The sequence below is a fragment of the Osmerus eperlanus genome, chromosome 9 (genome assembly GCF_963692335.1).
Source record: "Osmerus eperlanus chromosome 9, fOsmEpe2.1, whole genome shotgun sequence".
Classification (NCBI taxonomy): Eukaryota; Metazoa; Chordata; class Actinopteri; order Osmeriformes; family Osmeridae; genus Osmerus; species Osmerus eperlanus.
Window position 1 is genome coordinate 6,599,551 of NC_085026.1, and position 23,775 is coordinate 6,623,325.

Here is a 23,775-nt window from a genome sequence, read left to right on the forward strand (position 1 = left end):
CATAGCATCGGTGCATTTGACTCTTGAGGGCAGGTAAGAGAAATTGGTGAGTAAGTCTAAAAGAATTCATGTAATATTTGTTCCCCCAACATTTGTCCAAAGTTGACTCACCAGTGTTCTTTTGAGCGCTGGCTAGTGCTGTGCGCTAATAGCCTGACTGTCAGTTCAGACTGTCCATTATATCAATTTGCCATGTCAGCAAATAAAAGACAATATAGTAGCTGCACCATTGGCGTGTCTTCCGAAAAACACAATCCGTGGAAAATAAATACATTGGGGAAACCATTTATGTAATTTGCCAGGTTTGCACATGCTGGTGTGTATACTGTACTGTATATATACTTTATATCTGTATATATGTATATGAGATTATACAACCAAAGGATTTGTATCCGAAAGTCTTTGAAAGTGAACACATTCAGCCACTCATTCATTTACCCACAGCCACGGTCTTTATGTTCCAACCAGCTGGTCTCTCCCCTCTCATCCTCCGTTCCCACTACTCTCCCTTATCTGGATAGTGGGGGGGTGAGGGGTCTCCTTAGTACTCCCTTGCTTCCTCCAGCTCGGCTTGGAACACCTCTTCAGGGGGGTTGTCCGAGCAAGCCAAAGCGTTGTTAGGAGGCCGCACTGAATGGAAGCGACTCCAGTCCCCCTTGCACAGGATCCAGGGGAGCACATCCACCTTGTAATGCAGCTCGGGCGAAAACTCTGTGCTGATCAGATTCGGAGCCCCGGCCCCTTTGCCTCGCGTGATCAGCTTCATGTGGTCGTCGTAGCAACAGTGCTGCGCCGCCAGCGTGGTGCTCTCGTAGGACAGCATGGAGCGGATGCAGAAGCGGGCGGACGGCTTGTAGATGTCCAGGCGCTCTTTGGGCCCGCTGGCGTCGCGCCACCGATACGTCTTGCGGTGCTTCTGGTCCGGGATGTTGACGGCGCTGTAGACGGCCTCAGAGGGGTAGCTGCACGGGCAGCTGGGTAGTTCCGTCAAAACCTGGTGAAGGTACTTCTGGAGGAAGTCGTTCTTGCAGCTCAGCCACTTTTCACAGCTGTCGACGTCTGTGGGGATTCAAACAGATACATTTTATTGAGCGGCTTCTGAACGCATATAAAAAGCATAGGGGCTTGGCAATGGGAGGATGATTATGCAGCTATGTGGTCATCCATCCTTCTAGGTAACACATGAATTGGACAGCTGATCCAAAGATTTCAGATCCTAAACTGGCTATCAACATATATGCAGTTTATTATTTGTTGCATATCACTTTATTATTTTTCATAAACTTTTTGGACCGATCTTGATCTATTTTTGGAGAATCTACTTAGACCTCTTCATATAAAGTTTCACCAACATCCACGGTAAGGGTTTGGCATCAATAAATGGCAATCCAAAATTGGAAGTCAAGCAATTGGTCACATCAACATTTGATCACATTCATCTACATAATAGTTTTGACACCAATATGGAAAGGTTTATTACAGTATCAAACTATTTTGCCAATATCCAGCGCACTTCTCGACATAGAAAATAAACATAGATGAAATCATTTTCTATGGTTGACAGTACCTCCGTTATGAACATACTGCATAAAAGTGACAGTGATTTAATCAAGCTAATCAACTTTGGTCATTCAATCACCAGGTTTCAATTGCAATACAAATATAACTATTCAAACAGATTATAAAATAAAACAGCACTGATTACACAATGGAAACCAGAAAGACTGCTTCCAAGCTTTCAAAGTCACTTCGGTGTGTAATCTTTTTACATGTCAAAACAGCAAACTCTGAAAAGCCTTAAATAAATAAGGGAAACAGGAAAAACTAAGCTTTAGTCAACCAATCGCCCCCCAAAAAAATTTTAATCAGAGGCTGTGGTCAAATTAGAACTTATTTATGACAAATAGTTATGTTCCGTAGACTCTCTGAGAGACAAATAAGAAAAACTTCAGCCACTTGATCTTGTTGTGTTTTTCTAGCGCACACTTTGTTATGATTGTGGAGTGAGCTATCACGTTCACTGGTCAGTGCCAAGCACTAGGAGAGCAATAAAGTCCAAACTAAAAACCAATTCAAACATTTCTTGGTGGAATGTTTTTCTACTCCATGGAGCGAAGACTGAAGAAGGGGGGTGGAGGGGCAGGGGAGGACTCCCAGTATCTCTGTCTGTGATAGACGTCCCAAACCTTCTTGCCCCCCACCCTCAAAACAGAACAGACCACTAGCCAACCCTGAACCAACCCTGACCCCCTTCCCCATACACACACACACTCACTAAGTGGAATAGGCAATTTTAGGCAACTACCAAAACATTGAATGTACATGTACTGTACACACACCACGAGCACTGGAGCAAGCAGAGATACACAGACAGTCACGTGACCTACTTGTATCCAGTGAGTCAGTGCCATTAGTGGTTTGTATCAGCATCAATTCAGTCACTGCATCAAGGTCATCTGAAGACAAAGAAAAATGGTTTAGATTGCTGAGGAACACCTCACCTCATCTCAAATGAAAATTTCAAAAAATCAAACATAGCACAACAAGTACCCTGACAGAGAGTTTGGAGGCAGGACCAACATCTCATGACTGAGAGGGTTAATGCCAGCTTGTGTGAAATGTAACGTCAACCGGGGTGTTTTTACAGCGCTGTCTCTTCGTAAATGGAGTCTGTTTGGAGACTATGTGTAGAGGCACTGCCCCATGCCCACCCCAAACACATAGATACTGAACGCATACACTTCCACCCATTACGACGCCATCCCTGTACCATCTCAACACACACAGCTCACTGGACCTACCCTGAAACACGACCCCCCGATCCACACATGCACCGCTCAACCCAAACACACCCCTCAATACAGACACACAACTCAACCAACAACCCACCCACCCCTACCCCCCCCCCCCCCCCGCCCCATTCGCACAGACAGATCTCGACCCCCTACAGTTCCAGAAGTACAGTACCTCATTGATCCGTGGTAAACACCTCGAGAGATGTGTACACAGCCGGGCCCTGCATGGAGCCAAACGCCTAACATACCTAGCATGCTCCCAACAACATCAGCTCTGTTCTACATCCTGGCAGTGTCCACCCTCTTCAACATGGATGGCTTTTCAGGGTGGCCTAGCATAGACTAACAAAACCAATCACCATTTACTGTATGATTCCAGTTCCTCAGTCACAATTCCGTGGTGCGACATGCGTATGAAAGGACTTAAGTTTGGACTTCATATTAATTAATGTGCCGTACTATAGTGATAAAGTTAGGCTGAGACTCAATTCACTGCTAAGATATGGAAGGAGTTGGCATCAAACATGTATCTTAGACTAATACTTTGCATTTGTATCAAGGGGAGATTTTTCCTACTCAAAAGGTCTTGGGGCGAGACCATGCTCCCACTGTTGTCTGAGCCTTATTCTCACTTGGCTGTTTTGTTTTTCTGGCTATTCTGACCTACTACTCTTCTCACAACGGAAGGGTGCGCAATAACTCCAGCAGGCACACACAGTAACTGTCTGCAACAATATACATGATGTAAGGGAAGCTAGGTACTGTGCCTGCTAGAAGTATGCAGTTTGGAATGTATAGCCGCAGACTAGGACACATCGGATACACAGCCAAGGAGTGACGATGTCACACAGATGCTCTTACCTGGACACCGCTCCAAGTCACATGTCCTGGACTCGGTCGCTGTGCAGGCATAACCGCAGGAACGAATGCGTTTCTGGTTGCCATGGCCACATGTAACGCTACAAGGTGACCAGACGCTCCACTCCTCCTCCTCGTACTCTGTAGGAGGCAGCAGGAAGGCATAGGGAGGACGGGGGAAATAAAGCAAAAGAGGTATGTTAGCTGTCTGGCATGTCTTTGAAGTGAGCCCTAGCAAATTCCTCACCCAGGTGGTCTGTGTGTTATGTAATAAAAACAGTACTGCAAATTAGTTTTGAACTTCAAAAGTAGCTTTCTGTTGGATGTTTAGGGCCTTGCTTGAGTGGGAACATTTTGCTTCTAAAGATTTAAGGAGGGTTCAGTTGGGAGTGAAGGTTTCCTTTGCTGGGTAACAGTTAAAGCTGGTTGTCAACCTTTCTAAAACGGGAATTGTTATTCTGAAACCTGTCTCAACTAGAAACATCACTAGTACCCTATTCAAATTAGCTTCTCAAGCCTGGAGTACCCTCTGCTGTGATTTTCCTTCGCCAGCACACAACTGCATAGAGTTTAGCACTCTCCGCCACAGAGCAGCATAGTCCTACATGCATCAAAGTACCTGAACCTCTACAGGAAGTAGAATGGCATTGGCCCTGTCGTTTCCTATCCTCCACTCCCAGGTACTTGTATGATGTGGCTGCCTTAACATTAACTCCCATAATCCTCTATTCCGGTCTGTAAGTTAATGTTTGCAACCCTGAATGTGTTTTGGGGTTCTTTTGCCACAGACGGTTTTATATAGATAGGACTTTTTTTGTGCATATATTTGTATTTGATGTAAGAAAGATAAGTAGCAAAAGTAGACTGTTTCTCAGTCAGCTGCAACCAATGATAAAAGAACAGACCTTGAAGAAGGTGGCCAACTCATTTTCAGACTGACCAGGTGATACCTGTCACCTGATCTAGAATCAGGCATTCCTTACCTGACCTGTATAAGCCCCCAGACTCTACCTGTTGCAATTGATGGTAGACCTGCTAGTAAAGGCCCCAAGAAAACATCCCTGCCTGGAAAATCATTATGGAAGTTAATGACCCACGACTAAATTAATATTGCATATTATACAGGGAAAGCATAATCTCACTAATGATCAGGATATAGGGCCAGCTGGCAAGGTGTGTTTGTGTATGGGAACAGGGGGAGGCAGGGGTGTGTGTGTGTGTGTGTTTGTATCTGCCAGTTTGTGAGAGTGTTAATGCAAGAAATTGTGTGCGTCTGTCTCTTGGGTGGAATAAATATTTAAATGGCAAGGTGGCTACAGCCTGCAGCCAGAAGCAGTGCCAACACAAACAACGTCTTAGGACAGCTAAACTCTAAAATGTTTTCTGGTTAATGAACAGTTTGTTTTTGCCCTCCATCCAGCCCGTTCCTCTCCATAGCTCGATCTTTCTCAGTCCCTCTGTCACCCTCTCCAGTCTCCCAAGTTTAAAACATTACCCTTTGGGAAGTTTGTGGGAAAGGGGGCGTATGAGAGAGGTGCACACGATAGACCAAGGACAAAATGGTAGAAAAATGGTAGGAAGAGCCCCGAGCAAGTGCACGAGGAAGGGTTCAAAGCAAAACACGAATAAGAGCGAAAGCGGTGAGCAGAACAAAGAGAGGGAGAGAGCGTCAAATACTCCTTGCCATCTCGCTAGCCAGTAATGAATGCATTTTGGGCATGTTTCGTTTCCACAAGTTTGCAATGCCCTGCCACTAGAGAGCAGTGGGCTGTTGTTGTGAGGGAGGAGAAGTTCCCCGCCCCCTGATGACTTGCAGAGAACAACAAAGGGAAGGTGAGGATGCTGCACTCCCCCACTCACCAGGGCCTGGTTCTGGAATGCTTACTGCAGCGGCAGCCCCTGAAAAACCAACTTTCTTCATTCTCTTCTCCTCATTCACTCCCTTTGCTCACTCAATCCGCTTTCCTCTTTTTCTCACTATCCCAGCATTTCCCTCTTCCCTCTCTTCTTCTCTCTCTTCATTTGTTCCTTCTTCCTTTCTCCTCTCTAACAACGTTTGTATATTTTCCTCTCTTTCTTCAAGAAACTTTTATTGTTTTACAGACACTTTTATCCAAAGAAACGTACAAATTATGCATACGGAAAGTTCAGCAGAAGATCAGGGATCAGAAGTGCGTAGTTCTACTACAGTATCATGTCATGGTCATAGTCAAGGAAAGGTCTGTGCCACATTGCAAAGTAACTACATTTCAGCTACCAGGGACGGTGAACCAAAAAGAAACAATAACATCTAAATGATTTCAACACAGTGTAACAATCACATCTTGATTACAGCAGCTAGCTAATTAATGTATGGTGAACTAAAATTACACCACGGAGCAATGACAACGACTCAATTCCTTACCTAGTCTTACAATAACATCTCACTCACAGTAGTGCATATACAGTGCAGCAAAAACAATCTAATTGCCAATTGGTGTGACAGCAGGATCTCGAAATGTGCCGAGAAGGGACAAATTCACCGGTATCACAAGAAATAATGGATCGTTAAGTGATGCTTTTGGTATGCTATGCGTTGGTGTTTGCTCCACTGTTATCTACAGAATGATCAAAACCATGTCCTCAGTAAGCAAGCAATCAAGTAAGCTGGTAAGAAATGGAGTGCATCCCTGCTACAGAGTGCATCCCTGCTACAGAGTGCACCACTGCTACAGAGTGCATCCCTGCTACAGAGTGCATCCCTGCTACAGAGTGCATCCCTGCTACAGAGTGCATCCCTGCTACAGAGTGCATCCCTGCTACAGAGTGCATCCCTGCTACAGAGTGCATCCCTGCTACAGAGTGCATCCCTGCTACAGAGTGCATCCCTGCTATAAGCCTCTACAGACATGCTGACTCCCAAGTGCCTGCTCCTTGCCTGGAGGCCTGGAAGGCCTTTATGTTGAAGTCAGGCAGCTACAAAAGGCTCAGTGTCAGCTTCATAGGACACAAACACATGTACACACACACACAGACGGCAGGCTTCAAATGCCACTCGTCACTAGTGCTAAGGTATATCTCTGCCTCTCTCTCGCTCTCTCTCTCTCTCTCATTGTTCTCCCCTCCACCTTCCGTTATCTTGACATCCCCCCCATCCAGCCCCTGACCTGTAATCTCCTTTCTCTGGGCCAATTGTACTTGTTTCTCCTTCTTAAATGTCTTTGAAGTTTGACCCATTCCCCTACCCTTTCTAACCCATGTTTAATCATTGTTTTCACACTCTCCATCTTTTTCCCTTGTCTCTGTCTCTGTCGCTCTCTCATCCAAAACCACTCTTCAGTCTGTTCTGCAATCAGTTTTTAACCATCTGGCATCACAAGGAGCTGGCACGTGATTACATTATTTATTTCCATAATGATTTCCATTAGATACGCAATTTTATATTGTATCTAAACCAATTTGCCCTTTGAAATGACCAAATACATATTCACTGTTCTAGCCACATACAATTAAATCCTTTTTTTGTTGTGATAATAATACATTCTTGGCACAAGACAAGTCACAAAGCTAAGGCAGCTTTATCCAGTTATTGTCGCACATTGAGGTGAGGTAATGTCGGTGGGGTTAGAACATTTTTTGTGCTGTTCAACGGATTGCTGGTAACTGTTCTTGAACAACACCAAGAGAACTACGATTCAGAGTAAACGAACACAGCATGAAAATGCTATTTCAGGACAGCTTAATGAGAGAGATTTAGAAAGGATTTCCTCTGTGGGAGTTCAGCATTTAGTTGGAAATTACAACCATCAGATGTGAATCAAAGACATTGTTTGAACCATGTTTTTGATTCTTTCAGGCTTGCTCTCTTCAAAATAGGTCAAATTTGGTCAATTTTTGACCAAAATTGTTTTTTAAAAGATCCACGTAAGACAATTGATGGCAAACATTGACAATATTTCATTAAAATAATCTTATCTCCCCTCTATTTTCTGTATAGCCACCCGGGTGGCTAATCTGTACGAGACAAGTCTTGTTTCTGTTTTGTTTCTGTTTCAAATTGTTATTTTCCTGATCTCAATCACTTTCACATAAGGAGCGACTGTGAAACACAACATTCACAAGCCAACTCCCTCTTCTTCCCTGCATGTGTACAGCTGGAATCAGAGATAAGTCTGTAGGAACTGCCTTTCACGCAGGTTGTTTGTGTGTGTGAGTTTCGTGTTTATGTAGCAGACCTTGAGAACACACCTCCATCCTAAACTATGTTAGGGAACAGAGAGAGAATGCGTGTGTGTTTGTGTGGGGAACGTACCTCGTAACCCGACAAAAGGGGAAGCCTCTAGCAAAACACATCTTCCGACATAGACTGAGGACATGCCCTGACCTTAAGACCTTATGTCCCCCCGTGCATTCACACACACACACACACACACACACACACACACACACACACACACCTCCTTGATAAGGGACACCAAACAAACACAATCTCTCCATTATCCAAGATAAAGGCTGCAGTGCATTCTCTGTGAAACTGAATAGAGCTATTGTCTTGAGAAACGGCCACGCTTCCGTTCATCTTTCAGAGCAAGGGACGCCTCCGAGAAGCGCTAGCATTCATCACCAGAAGCCAGCAACACGTTCTACTTTGTCTCCCTCTCAACAGCATACGACATGTCCGTTTTTAGCGCGAGAGAGAAACCGAGAGGGACTGTTTGTTGTCTATGTTTAGCATCGGATTCAATTAATTGTACTTCTCATCTTTCATCTCTCATCTCACCTCAGTCTTTCAACCCAGGCCTCAGCTAAAGGGTAACATCAACATAACAGCACCATCTCCAACGTGACGGCTCACCATAGTTCTCCTTGGAGGAATCCCATCCCTTGTTCCAGCGATTTCCCCATCCTCCCCCGACCCCACTCAGCACTGGATCCTCGGTGTCGTAGTTATAGTCCTCGGTGGGCTCTTCCAGGCTGGCCCGGCCCGGCCCGCTCCCGGCCTGGTCAGGGTACTCCCAGAACAGCGGCCAGAACAACTTCTTGTGACCCAGCCACTCCTCCTCGGAAAGGGACCAGTCGTTACGTCCCTCCTTGGCCAAATCCATCTCCACCTCTGTCTGGGGGTCATTCACAACCTCGATGGTCACCTTTGGGGGGCAGATATAGATGCAGTTCAGGGAGTAAAGTGGACTCTTGGTAATTGTTCATGGTTAAAGTATACAATTCCTGCTGCAGGTTTATAATCTTTTTTTGTGCTCTTCATAAAGCAATTTCCAATTGATATATGAGTGAGTGTGAAAGGCCATGTGCATTGGAAATGTTATCAATAATAGGTTCATGCACCCGTTTCCCCATTTGTTTCAAATCCAACATATTATGTTTGTGAGCAAGTGAACAACGATGCAACAATATGTTATCAAGATTCAAGTGGGGGAATTTGGGGGGAATCTGTTCTATGAAGACCAGCCCAGATTGCCAAGGGTAACATTGTGCACAGTTGCTGCTACAACCTCATCAACATCACAGACTTGTAATGTTCTTTAATACCGGCAATTACACAACACACAATGCGTTCACACACAAGTGGAAAACCACCATGACCACAGACGGGCATTGATAACATTCCCAGCCCACAGAATAGCTTCTGTATGGAGCAGTATAGAGCAGCGGTCTCTGCTGCACATGGGCCGTCCTCAGCCACGCAACGCCATGAAAACATAGTGAAGCAAGAATATGGGCAAGTGATGGGATAACGGCTCCTAACAGTTTCACTGGGTGGATGTCTATTTTTATCTATTTTATATCGGTTGATTGTGGTGTCTGTCTGATAACACATCTGAAACTTGTTATTCCAGGAAAAGCTAGCTGGGGTAGGCCTACTGGTAGTGAGGGTGAATGTGCATTTGTATGAGGGTGAACGTGCATGTGCATGTGCGTGTCCTCTGCGTTTCGTGTCTCCAGGATGGTTGTACAGGCACGTCTAGACATCCGTAGGACACAGAAGTGAGCGTGTGTAAGAATAGTGTGTGTGTGTATTTGGGGACAACTAGGGGGATTAAGTGGTGGAAAGAGAAAGAGCAAGCCCAGCAAAAATGTTGAAAGACTGAAGTGACAGAAAGTGAGGAGGATGGAGGAGGAATGTCAGCGACAGGAGGAGAATGAAAGAGAAATAAGGACAGAGACTGACAGCTGACGGAGGTACAGAAGAAAGGAGGCTGAAGGAAGTACGTGCATAGACAAAATGTGGAATGAGATGGAAAATGAAGAGGGCAAAGGGAGAGAGGCAGAGAGAATGTAGGATAGATAGATATGTGATAGACTGACAACCAGCCGCCACCTCTCCCGCCTTCCCTGCCAGCGTCCCTCACATCTAGACAAAGGCAGGCTTGTTTATGATTTTGCCAGTTACCATCTGATGGCTGCTATAACTGTTTATAAAGACAAACCTGCATCTAAAACGGGAGATTATGCCGTCTTCTCGTTCTGGAAAGTTCTAAGGGTATGAAAACTCTCTCTCTCTCTCTCTCTCTCTCTCTCTCTCTCTCTCTCTCTCTCTCTCTCTCTCTCTCTCTCTCTCTCTCTCTCTCTCTCTCTCTCTCTCTCTCTCTCTCTCTCTCTCTCTCTCTCTCTCTCTCTCTCTCTCTCTCTCTCTCTCTCTCTCTCTCTCTCTCTCTCTCTCTCTCTCTCTCTCTCTCTCTCTCTCTCTCTCTCTCTCTCTCTCCTCACCGTGTCTCCATTTTTCTTTCATGCACAGCGTCCTGTGCAAGTGCACACACAACCACGCACAAACACAGCCTTTGCAGTACTGCCAGTATACATCAACCAGCAACACCTAATCACTACAGCTAAGCATTGTTGCACCTTGACTCGGACCCTGGCAGCCCTGTGTGCGCATACAACACGGAGAGGACCAATTCAATATTGAAGCTGAGCTCCATTTCCTCCCTGTCCGTCTGTGCTTTAAGTAGAGGAAGCGTATTAGGACTAACTACAGCCCATTAGGCCCTCTGAGTCATACCTAGGTTTCTAACAGAGTGGCACTTCTTGTTGAGGGCCAAAGTCTCCATTGGGAAGTGCTCCTGGCAATTGTAAAAAAAAAATAGGGGCACTAGGGTTGTGCGGAAGTCATCTGGTTGAGGTAAGACTGCCTATGTCTTGAGAGGTAGACAACATTTTGCGTTTACGAAATGTAATTTCAGTTGCTGCAGTTTCTACTTGAAACTGTGCCCTCCTATTCTTTCCTTGTTTCCTGTATCCTCCTCTCCATTTCATGCAGCGTTGTTTAAGTCCACTATGGTTCACTCAGTCACGCTTTGACCCTCCACAGTCAAAATCAAATTAATTCCTGCCAGCATGATAACAAGGTAAAAAATAAATACAAACTTTGCTGAGGATATTGGACGCTGGCCGCCTAAAGAAAGACAAATAAAATTGAAACAGCTTTGTCTGGCTTGTACAGACTAAAGAAGAACAGCAGCCTAGTCCCACTTGGACAAGAAATTCAGTTTCCTCTCAGAAATAGATCAGAAGTTTTTAGGATTGAAATTTCTGGATCCCTGGGCTCCTTGTCATGTCATATTTTCCCCCATAGTCAAACTTAATTTCCTTTTGAATCCACTTGTGCACATAAACCTCCCTCATAACACAGAATAAACTAAAAGGTGTTTTTTTTCTTTCTGGTACCTTTGTTTAAAAAGGCACTTTGTGGGCAATGCAGATCGGCACTCCGAGAGCACATTAAAAAGGGCTTGTTAAAATAATAAACCGACCTTTGACATTTAGGGATTTGGATGTTTTTGTTTCATTTTTTTTCTTTTCCGCTCCCCCCTCCCCCCTCCTCCCCCCTCCTCCCCCCTCCTCCCCCCTCCCCCCTCTTCCCCCTCCCCCCCTCCCCACTCCCCACTCCCCCTCCTGTGCAGATGTTTCGGCATCATGGCCTACTTGACGCACCCCACTGTAAAAGGTCTCGCATGGGGTAATTTAAGAGGCCGCGCCGACTCAAAACAGCTGTGAAGAAAGACTGAGGGAACAGAGGGAGGGAGAAGGAAGGGCAAAGAGAACAGCTCCCTCCTTCATCGCACTCTCTTTTATAACAAGGATTATAGCAGGGGTGTTCAATCCCGGTCCTCAGGGTCCGCTGTTCTGTATGTTTTAGATGTTTCCCTGCTCCAGCAGACCTGATTCAAATGAATGGTCGTTATCAGGCTTCCACAGAGCTTGACAACAACCCATTCATTTCAATCAGGTGTGTTCTTCTGATTGGCTGGTTTTTGACTCTGTATAACTCGAGACCACTATCAACTCTGCAGAAATCTTCCCTCAGTATGCCTGCGCCTCGTCCATTAATTGTATACAGCGGGACAAGTTATCTCTTACTTCTCAGCGTGAGAAATTGTTCAAATGCTTGAGAAATACAAGGTGTTGTGTGAGAGCGTGAGAAATGGTTGAAATGTGTGAGTCTCACGGCGAATGCGTGAGACTTGAGAGCCCTGGCTAGGAATAGGTGAGTACAAGTGTTTTTTCATAGGGATTTGGGGTATCTGATGGGCTGTGCTCCTGTTTAACAAGTTGTTAACTTTTTGAAGTCAGGTTGCCGCCGAGCACACGTGTCCTTGTGTAGGCCTGTAAGCCTGTGTGTTTACCAGATGTAGGTGAAGTCACTGTGTGGTTGCACTAATACAGAGTTTATTTTCTAATGTAGGATATGCGTCAAAAGTAAGGTTCATTGTTGTGCAGTAGAATCATCTAATGGGGATCATGCACACTGTAGCTGGACAGTTTTGGGACTTTATGCTTGTTTTCATGATTGAACACTGATTGTCTGTTGACGTTAACGCAGTGTCAGTGCCCTATCCATGGTTCTGATAGCTTTTTCTTTTACGGCTCTACTAAAACAATATCTTAAGTAACTCATTCGACTGTAAAATCCAATACATCATGGTAAAATATAGCTTAATGATTTATGTGCCTCATATCCAGTTACTATAGCGCACTAGGGTCCGACATAAAAGCATGCACTAGGGCGCATTGTAACTACCTTACGCCACTGAACACAGACCATAACATCGATTGCAACATAGAACTGTAGACAGACCGTATCACTTGACTCATCCGATCCATTTATAGTGCGATCAAGAACATTACCAATAGATTGACACACAAGATTGTCCACCATGTAGATACCAGGGTTTGTGACTGTGGAACTCATGTCAAAGACTTTGCAAGGTCACGGATCAAGAAGCAACATTTCACATTTCAAATTAAAACACACCTTCACCATTATTTTGTGAAGGTAAACTACAGACATAATTGTGTGTCCCTACCTGTATATTAGGATTCTGGGGGGCTATCTCTGCATTGGCCAGGTCTGGGAATTTCCTAAGGTCCAGTATGAAGGGTTGTGGGTCCTCTTCTGGTTCTGGTTTGGGTAAAATCCCCTCCCCGCGATGTTGAGACCATTGATGTCTGGAGTTGTGAGTGGACAGGGTGGGAGGGAGGGTCTGGAGCTGGTTCTGCTGCTGGAGGTCCTCCAGGGTCAAGAGAGCGTCGCCTAAGCTGTCCTCAGGTACTGCCTAAAGACAACAACAGAACCGAAAAAATGATAAAGATCACATTTTGTAATTGTGTTAAGAACAACAAACAATAATCAAAGCTGTATCATTTTGTGTGGAATTCCGAATATTAGGACGAGGTTCGTTCACAGATTTGATGTCTACATTCAAAGATGAGACAGAGACTCAGACTCCATATTTTCAGTCGACTAGTCAGCCAGTAAGTCAGTCTGTCAGTTGGACAATAAGTCCTTCAGTCAGCAAGCTAGTCTGCCTCTTACTGCACATCTGGTAGGTATTAGTGTTTGAAATCCACAGTGACACAATAGACCTTGTCCTGGAGGCTGACTCGGGATGTTACACTCAGGTAAATCATCACACATACATTGTATGTCTCTCTCTTTATCTCTGCACACACACCCCGCATACACACCCCCTCCCCCAAACACACACAACAACACACATACATTCGTATTGCTATCCTTGTGGGGAATCACAATTCAATCCCACCTTTCCCTGAACTTTCCATAACCTTGAGCCAAAAACCAATTCTGAACCCTAACCCCGTCATAGCTCCTAACCCTAAAAGTATCCCTTTCTCTTACCCCAACCCTTAATGTAACTCTAACCCTAACTCCCCCCTAAAAAAAAACTAGAAATAGATAGAATACATAGATAGAATAAAGAACAGTCCTCTCAGTGACAGCAAGTCTGCATACAACATAAAACCCAGAAGATTCATCTGACACTAAGTGTACCTCTCCTACCCATCTATCACTTATCTGATGAATGTCCAGCGTCTGTCTCGGGTCTGATCATCAAAGGACCAGCATCCCACCCCCGAGATATCAACACTCAGTTTACGATATATGGTGTATATCATGTATCATGTTGGTATGGTATGTAGCTTGTAATCATATGTTCAGAGTGTGATGCTGCTGAATTGAGGACAGGATGATAGTATGTTATGCTGAAATTTCTCCCTCAACCTTGTCTGTCTACCCCCTTGTCATGCTTGTGTATTAGAAACTGCAAGTGGCAGCTCGGATCTAAGACGGATTCGAGAGACCGCAGATAGAGTGCGGCTAGTTTGTTATATGTTTTAGATCAACACTTGTATTATTGTTTTTGTTGATTTTATGTAAAGCACTTTGAGCTGCAATTCTTGTATGAAAAGTGCTATATAAATAAAGTCTTACTTACTTACTTACTTACTTACTTACTTACTAGTAAGAGGTGAGGGTTGGGGGTGAAAGAGTGAGGCGAGGAGAAGGATGAGCGCTCGGAGGGCAACAGGAAGCAGGATGAGGGCTTGAAGGGACAACGGATGGACGCGGGTCGGAAGTAAAGTGGGTAAGAGGAGTAGTGTTTACATGGTGTCGGGGGAGGACAGCCAGGAAGAGGAGGATGAAAGTAAAAGGAGATAGTGAGGGAAACGAGAGGGGTGTCGAAGGTTGAATGAAAAAGGGAGTGGGAGGAGTGGGGAAGGTGGGCAGTGCAGTGGCAAGGGCGATGGGGGAGGGTCGGGTCGAATCAAAGCTCTCCGTCCACCCATCGTGTGTGTCACGTCTTGACTTGCGTCTCGTGCTGTGTCTGCAGCACACTTCAAACAGATGTTTCTTCCATTCCCTCGTTCGCTCTCACACACATCTCCTGTCTCTCCCTCTCTCACACAGCCTACTTTCTCATCGTCTCTCACACACACACACACACACACACACACACACACCTCCCCAACCAATACATTTCCTCACCAGCACTCTATTGAATTTCAGCTGTGACCAGAAAACCTGCAGCTACGCAAAACACGTCGTCCACTGAACATTTAGCCTACCCAATGCTTCTTTCAAAGGAAGCTGGGGAAATTCATATACATCTGTTCCAGTAGTCATAACAGAACAGTTTGCTTTCTGAATGAGTCAATCGCGAATCGGACAACTAGGAAATGAGCATCTGAATTAAAAAACAATTAGAACTAAATGAGTGGGTCTGGATTTGCCAGGCACACGATGCAATGAAAGCAAAGTGATTTTCAGTCTTAAGCTGTGGAGCAGTGGAGGAGAAGATAAGACTGGGAGAGGTGAGGAAAGGAGAGACGTGCTAGGGTTTCAAACTGTCTCGCAAACAAATGGCATTGGGTGTCCTAATGAATGCAATATGAATGTAGGTGTGCATGAGTGATGAGCAGTAAACCTGTGCGAAGCAGAAAGTTCCCCTTTCTCCCCCTCTCGAACTCTTCAAGAAAAGTGCACTGTCACCACTGAGCTGATTATAGTATGGCCGACATACTGCCAAGTGGGGAACCAGAGGGCCTCATCTATTCAACTATGAGACTCCAGTGAACCTCACCTAATCTATATACAGTGCATGTCATTGTTTTATTCTGCATGTTTCGAAAAGGGAACTGCTGCTGCAACCATGCGTAAACTTTTGAAAGGAATAAATTGAGGAGTGGAATCTGGGTTATTGTACTTCTAAACTGTGCTATTCTATACTATGCAACACCATACACTGCACTAGTCCATAAGAAAATATATGGATAGGATTGTGTGCCATGGTGCACATTGACTAGAGCCATCTATACTATAATTCCAGGGGTCTCTGTCTGTGTGTGGAAGTTTGATAGTGGGATTTCTGTCAAACAGTTAGCTTAAGAACCGGGCACTAAGCACATTTGTAATTTTGCAGGTGTCCGTCTCAGCACCCAAGGATTTGCGGTGCCGTTTGGATGAGCGCTTCGCATTTCCGAAAGAAAAAAACCTGCATACTAACTTGTTGATGTTAGCGCGGACTTGTGTAAAGCGTGTTATGTTGACATAACAAACTTAATTGCTCTCTAAGGTATCCACTTTAGATTGTCTTGCTGTTAGTAAACATGCTAGATTTTCATCCACCGAGCTGGCACAATGAATATGGTTTCAACTGTGGAGCTATCACTGAGTTGCACTACAGTAAGCGTGACATGGAATGGGCATGCGACATGAAAACTCTCCTGAATTTAACCTCCTCAGTCGATTGTCGGTGTCAAAACAATTCATACAAACAATACCATACGATGGATTACCTACAAGAAAACCCATAACTTGCTCAAAATATTTAGTTAATCTCTCAAAGATATATGTATGTAAATAAACATGGCAGTGCCTTCAAATGTTTTTGTTCACAAACAAGATAGTCGAAATGCTAACCATGTTGTCAATGGGCTATAACATAGGACTCTGTATAGGGTTAGGAGTAATTTCTGATGTCAAATATAGGCAACATTCATTTGCATGAATGTACAAAAGCTTGGCAACTTCTTCATAATAATGAGTAATTGATTTTATAATATGCATGAATGACTAGAGGATGTGGAGGTTGAACAAATAGTGTTGAGAATTTCAATTATGCTCTAAGAATTGTAGGTACGAAGCAACTGAGATGCCCATCTGACATGGGCAGGAGAGCGTCTGACATGGGCAGGAGAGCATCTGACATGGACAAGAGAGCATCTGACATGGGCAGGAGAGCGTCTGACATGGGCAGGAGAGCGTCTGACATGGGCAGGAGAGCGTCTGACATGGGCAGGAGAGCATCTGACATGGGCAGGAGAGCGTCTGACATGGGCAGGAGAGCGTCTGACATGGGCAGGAGAGCATCTGACATGGGCAGGAGAGCATCTGACATGGGCAGGAGAGCATCTGACATGGGCAGGAGAGCGTCTGACATGGGCAGGAGAGCATCTGACATGGGCAGGAGAGCGTCTGACATGGGCAGGAGAGCGTCTGACATGGGCAGGAGAGCATCTGACATGGGCAGGAGAGCGTCTTACATGGGCAGGAGAGCGTCTGACATGGGCAGGAGAGCGTCTGACATGGGCAGGAGAGCGTCTTACATGGGCAGGAGAGCGTCTGACATGGGCAGGAGAGCATCTGACATGGGCAGGAGAGCATCTGACATGGGCAGGAGAGCGTCTGACATGGGCAGGAGAGCATCTGACATGGGCAGGAGAGCGTCTGACATGGGCAGGAGAGCGTCTGACATGGGCAGGAGAGCGTCTGACATGGGCAGGAGAGCGTCTTACATGGGCAGGAGAGCGTCTGACATGGGCAGGAGAGCATCTGACATGGGCAGGAGAGCGTCTTACATGGGCAGGAGAGCGTCTGACATGGGCAGGAGAGCATCTGACATGGGCAGGAGAGCATCTGACATGGGCAGGAGAGCGTCTGACATGGGCAGGAGAGCGTCTGACATGGGCAGGAGAGCGTTTTACATGGGCAGGAGAGCGTCTGACATGGGCAGGAGAGCGTCTGACATGGGCAGGAGAGCGTCTGACATGGGCAGGAGAGCGTCTGACATGGGCAGGAGAGCATCTGACATGGGAAGGAGAGCGTCTGACATGGGCAGGAGAGCGTCTGACATGGGCAGGAGAGCGTCTGACATGGGCAGGAGAGCGTCTGACATGGGCAGGAGAGCGTCACTGATGTGTCACTGATATCTTCATTATCGACTGCATCACAGGCACTGTGCACTAGTCTATTCAATTAGTCAACTTATTGACGGGCTCTTTGAAACCACTGGAAAATGATTTCTGTACTTTGTCCCTCATACAAGTTGTAAAGAAATCTATGATCAAACTATGGCCATAAGGAAACAGTCCAATTCCAATTCAGTATTTTTGATACTGTAATTTGGATTAAGTCTTTTACACATTCTTTTTATTTTTTATATGAAAGGTTTGAAAAAAACATCTTTCATTCAGTTGTCTATGAGTAATTGAGTTTCTAATGAGGGAAAAAGAGTTTGGCCCAGAGGAATACTGGGCAAGTGGACTTCCATATTCCACACAAACTTCTGAAGTTCCACAAATCCACATGAGAGAGAGAGAGAGAGAGAGAGAGAGCGAGAGAGAGAGAGAGAGCGAGAGCGAGAGCGAGAGCGAGAGCGAGAGCGAGAGCGAGAGCGAGAGCGAGAGAGAAACATGCTCAGGGGCCAAAATAAATATCACATGGAAAATTAGGAAGAACCAGTGAAGGTCTCTTACCAGAACATGTACACCCCATGTATGGGATGCATGCCCAGAAACTGGCAAAGAAATTACTCAAATATCTTGCAAAAATATGTCCCATTCAAATATCCCATTCATTCCTTCTTTCTACCACCCTGCTTCTGCACAACCATCTGATTGGGTTGCCATGTAGAGATAGCATCAGCGTTTAAGCATCTGAACTCGTTGGATGCCATCTTTCTATAGAAGCAGCCATTGTGTGTTCTCATGGCAGTTACGGCTACTTTGCAGCAGCTAGCTTGGCAAAACCACAATGGAGTTAACATCGTTGGTTCCTAATCAAAACCAACACTTACCAAAAGTAGTGTGTTAACAATGTGTCCTTGGTGAGCAAGTAATGAGTATTAAAGTATTGTGGTCCCATTGCACCACACAAGCACACACATTATACAGACTTCCCATTTTTGACGCCTTACCTCCCTGCAAGCAGAAAGAGTGGGGAAAAAAGTATGATGAAATAAGGAAAGGAAAGGAGAAAAATGGATTGATAAAATTGATTGATCTGATTATTTCCTGAGGAAAAAGGAAGAAGCACTTTTCTCATATGTGTATTAATAGCTCTGACAGCTCGCTTTATTCTGAGACCTGGCAGTTATGCCATTAAACACCTCGCTGTGCCGCACAGAATGTGAAACCCAAGGCTGGGACGTCAGGATGGATATTAGCTCCTCTGGTATTGGGGTGCATGTGTGGTGTGAGACAGTATGGCTTTTAAATGTGTGTATGTGCGTGCAGACATAGCAGTGACAGTTCAGTTTAGATATTTCCACCACCCCCCCCCCCTCCCCTCCACCCCCCATCCTCTATGCCACCCACTTCCCAACTGAAGACAATCTACTTGAAGGGAAATTCACTCTGACACTGTGACTGCTTAAATAAATGTGTTCCCATACAGAGCCGTCTAAATGGTATTTCACAACGTTGGTGTCTATAAGTAGAAGTTACAGAGGCTTATGACGCCAAGCCATCGTAACTTTGAAAGTTAGTTTGTGCAATATCTGTGTGTGCGTGTGTGTATGTACAGTATGTACTTATGGGTCAGTCAGTGAATGGAGAAATGTAATTATACATGTGGTTTATAAATCCATATCTAAGACGATGCATGTGTTTATGTGTGTGTACTTGCACAAACGTCATCCTATCTGTGTGTGTTCTTTTGCCTAATGTGGAGCCAAATGTGGCTCCAGTGGTAAAACATGAGCTTACGTTTCTTCCGCCCCCCCCAAAAAATCTTGCCTTTCAGTACCCACGCTCCACAAGTTTATGCAGAGCATTCACTTTCTTACATAGATTATGGTATAGGGTTTCATTTTAACCTCAATTAGGGTGCCGGATATTTGAGAGCTTTCCACCCCACACAGTTCTACCCTCAGCGTGAAACGGAATAGCAACTTGAACTTGTGAACAGGCTCAAGAATTTGGCGCCCTCTGTAAAATGTGCCATAGGTTTCGGCTCACTTCTAGGAAAGGAGAGATTGGAGGGGGACTGCTGTTCGATTTTTGTCCAAGATTATTTGGTTTAACAATTATCAAAGATCCTTTATCTGGCGCCCACTTCTTTCAATCTCGTGACTTCTCCGGGACTCACATCCAATATCGCTGGCATGCATTCCAGTCCTAAAGTTTGGAGAAGCACCTGTTTGTGTGTTCAATTCTGAATTAATGTTGGGTGGCTGGCCCCTGCTTTCCAGCTAGCGAGAATGTAATTAAAATACATATCCCAGAGAGGAGTAGAAAGAGATGGGAAGGCGGGATCGGGTAGGAGGAAGTGGGTTGGGAAGAGAGAGAAAGAGAAGGAGAGAAAGAGAAGGTGGTGAAAGCTATTAGGATAAGAGAAAGAATAGGATGGACGGAGGAAGTGAGGGAAAGATGTATTTTGAAGATAAAGTGGAAAGTGGAGAAAGACAATGGAAGAGAGGGGGGGGGGGGGGTGAGCAGGCAGAAATCAAACAAATGCATGTCTCCCCATCATCCCTGCATTGCTGAACTGGAAACTTGCACTCTCCTGTTTGTCAAATTATCACATTTTGCAGAACATTAATTGGCCTCGTCAGCCAATGGAAACTTGCACTCTCGCCTAGACCCTGTTGTGCTGTGTATGAATAGAATCCATCCGTACATCCATCCATGCACCTCATTGTTTGTCAATGCCAGTGGCAGTTAAATGCATCTTTTGGATACTAGTTATTTCATCGCACATTTTTATCTGTGAACGATACGAGCCACAAAATGAGTTGTGGCAGAGAAAGGTGGTCTTTTTCCACAAGGTTATGCAACTGTCGGTCTGCAAGGACAACAACACATTTGGGGCTGGTAAGATCAACAAGAACGTTATTTTAGATTCTGGCATTTGGCATTTACTCTTGTTCTCTTGCATGAGTTTCTATAAAACCTCCTTTACGTGACTTCAAAGTTTAACCGCCGACCCAATACCTATGCAAGTGTATTCATATCGGATTAGATTGGATGGAATTTGATGAGTGTAGAAAGATAAAAGGAAATACTTCATCCTAGATGTAAATTCCCTTCACTGGACAATGGTAGATAGTTACACCAACAATAAAGTGAACTAAAGTTATGAAAATAGAGCACAGGCATCAACATCTTGGTAACACATCGTAAATTTGGCTGAATAAATAAGATGAAAGGAAAAATAGAGACCTTGATCAAGTGAACTTCAAATTCATCAGCTCACACTTGGGGATGAGAACATTGAAGAGGAGAAAGAGAGCATGATACTGAATACCCTTCAGAAAGAGCGAAAGCTTGTGCATCCATGTATGCCATTGCTTTTCAAACAGGACAGTGAGGACAAAAGACAGAATCTTTCGTATCATAATTTATCAAATTTTAGCCTGGGACTTCGTTGGATTAACCTGTGTTCTTTGGACTCAAATATATATAGGCTTTCATTAAAACCTGTCATGATGACCTAAGTTTACAATATTATGGATCCTCTGATGTCACTTAGCAGGTTCCCAATGTATGGTTCCAATTAACACATACGGGTTAACGTTTTAGGCATAGGCTTCCATACTGTGCAAGCAGTGAGTCTAAAAAACCTATGTGAATGCATGTCTCTTAAATGGATTGACACGAGGAGAGTGTTTTTCCATATTCCAAAAAGCGATAAGCGTCAGACATGACTCTCATACAGTATCTAGCTGTATTTAAAAAAAGCAGTTGAAACAGACCGGTGAAACAACGAAATGTGCGCGTCTCTTTTCCCTACACTCCTCTGCGTCGTGTGCGTTCAGCTATCATATCCAAGTATCCAAAGTGCCAAGTATACAGAATTATGAAGACAGCCAAATGCATATATTTTGTTATAGAATACATCTATAATCTACATTGAGCTGTAGATTATAGCATGAGCTGTCGCTATAAAATGCGCAGCAAAGACAAAACAGTAGATCGGTCATTCTAAGAACTTCGAGAAGTCATTTACCTCCACCAATGCGCTGCTCATCTCTTTGGAATTTTGCTGATTCTTGGCCGGGAATCCCTGGACGGGCACCTGGTATGCAGTCTGTATGAATACGCACAGAAGTAAAACTCGCCTTGTCATCTTGATGAAAGTTGATGAAACCTGCAATAACTATTTGGATTTATTTGATGCAACGCTTTCAAATGCGACTAAAGGCTGTTTCAGAAGATCCACAACATAGCCATAGTAGGATGTCCAAAACGGATAATTGACAAAAAATTATAAGCATATGCAGCTAATAATGATCCAAAACTCTTCAATTCCAATTTTCGGTGTATTATGGTGCGCCTATTGGCCGCTCTTGCTCTCCACGGTACTGATTTTATATCCAACTTCAAATGTCTACAATTACGCGGTGGTAATAAAGGTTAACATTAGGGTTCTCACTGATACGCATATGCGATATCTGTATGAAATTTAGTTTTTGACTCCACACCTCGGTGCAGCAACACAATTCATTTCCAAATGTGGTGTCGCCTCTATAGCCTGTAGTTCCAATAGTTCTCTGGACAGTGGTTGTTTCACTTTCCAATGCAATCTGCGTGACTGCTTCACTTCCTTGTAGAGAATCTCCTTTGCATGTGCTGAGATCTAAACCTCGTCTCCTTTAGTCCACCGATTTGACACGCTGTCCTGTCACCGTTTGACTATGCAGTCCGCACATTGTAGAATCTTCATTGGCTAAGGTCGACTCGCATCCCCAGATGACGTTAGGAGGGAGGGGCATCTGGAACGCACAAAAAGAAATAAAAATATAGCTGCAAGCAGCAATGGAGGGGCCAAGCAGTCCAGAGCAGGACATGACCTCCATGGCACTTTTGCAACAAGCAGGTCACAACGAGCTATTGCACTCATGTGACACACCCAGTTCGTTTAAAATATCTGTTTCTGCTCAGAAAAAGTTATCATGAATAAAAAAATAAAAAATAAGTGGCTGTGACCTGTGGCACCACCTACGGTCGAATATGGGTCCTTTGTGGTGTGGGAGTTACACTTGGCCTGTACTTATAACGTGCAGTAACTTTATTCGCTTCTTGGCTTTGGTCAAATATATTGTTCGATACACCAAGGTGATTCCAAATTAGATTTGCTGTAACTGACAAACAATTAAAAAAATCCATCAGATAACTTTTGTGAGACCAAAATGTATTTATATAACAAACACAAAACAAAAAAATCTTACTGTAGTCTTGATGTATACATTGTTGATTTGATAAACAAGTCAATTCAAGAAGTGGTGAGTGGAACATGTTTTTTCATGGCAGCAGTGGTTGAGAATCTACAATTAGCAAAGTTACATAGTGTATCATTTTGGCCATCATGCAACAGCTGTATAGTAGCTTATATGATCTGTTTCTTTGTACTGCGCTGTTCCCAGGTCTTGATTAGGATATCGTCAACACAAAGCTGTGTAGTTGCACTCTGTAGGAATCTTTCATGTAGAGCTTAGGCAATGATGTGGTCTCCTGTTCTGAAGTAATGGAAAAATCATTGAGACATCAAATGTATATTCAGTATATTTGTTGCTAATACATATTATGTTTAAGTTTGAAATAACTCTGTCAGCAAACTTACTGCATCCTGTAGGGTGTTTTGAACAATCTTTGCAGGGTTTCTTTCCAAAAGGTTCCATTAGGTGATACTATACTATAAATGATATAAAGCTGTAGGTTATAAAATAGAATAATCAATCAATAATGTATTATAGCAATATTTGTCTTCGCCTTTGGGCTGTTGCATACTCACCATGTATTCCCTTCTTCTGACTGCATTTCATCTTCGGTTTCTGTTGACAGGTAGGCTCAGGCTTCATAGCCGCTGTTATGTTTTTTACATGTAAGTGTTCATGTGCTCTGTAATATATGAGTGAAGGTTTCATACGTGATTTTAATTTAAGGACTGCTTAAATGGATTTGCTGCAAACTGGACTGCTGCAATTGCTGGTCTGTTGCGGTCTTCGCTGAGTCATGTGTTGTGGACAGCTAAATGCCTGTGTGGAATGAGTGGTGGTCCCGCTGGTTATTCTGTGAGGTGGTGACTCTCATCTAACTTGTTTAG

General features: G+C 44.3%; 1 protein-coding gene and 1 long non-coding RNA gene across 2 annotated transcripts; both read right to left on the bottom strand.

Moving 5' to 3' along the window:
- Positions 1-512: 512 nt before the first annotated feature.
- Positions 513-22,347, bottom strand: ism2a (isthmin 2a). The gene is made up of 6 exons (XM_062470191.1): positions 21,679-22,347; positions 12,956-13,204; positions 8,488-8,779; positions 3,657-3,794; positions 2,388-2,456; positions 513-1,059 (listed from the first exon to the last, which is right to left on the bottom strand). Exons 1-6 carry the CDS (start codon positions 21,796-21,798, stop codon positions 542-544), a joined length of 1,386 nt encoding a protein of 461 aa, XP_062326175.1. The 5' UTR covers positions 21,799-22,347; the 3' UTR covers positions 513-541.
- A 699-nt stretch (positions 22,348-23,046) lies between these two features.
- On the bottom strand, positions 23,047-23,574 carry LOC134026274 (uncharacterized). The gene is made up of 3 exons (XR_009931347.1): positions 23,464-23,574; positions 23,293-23,381; positions 23,047-23,188 (listed from the first exon to the last, which is right to left on the bottom strand). It is a non-coding gene; the product is annotated as an uncharacterized LOC134026274 (long non-coding RNA).
- Positions 23,575-23,775: the final 201 nt, after the last annotated feature.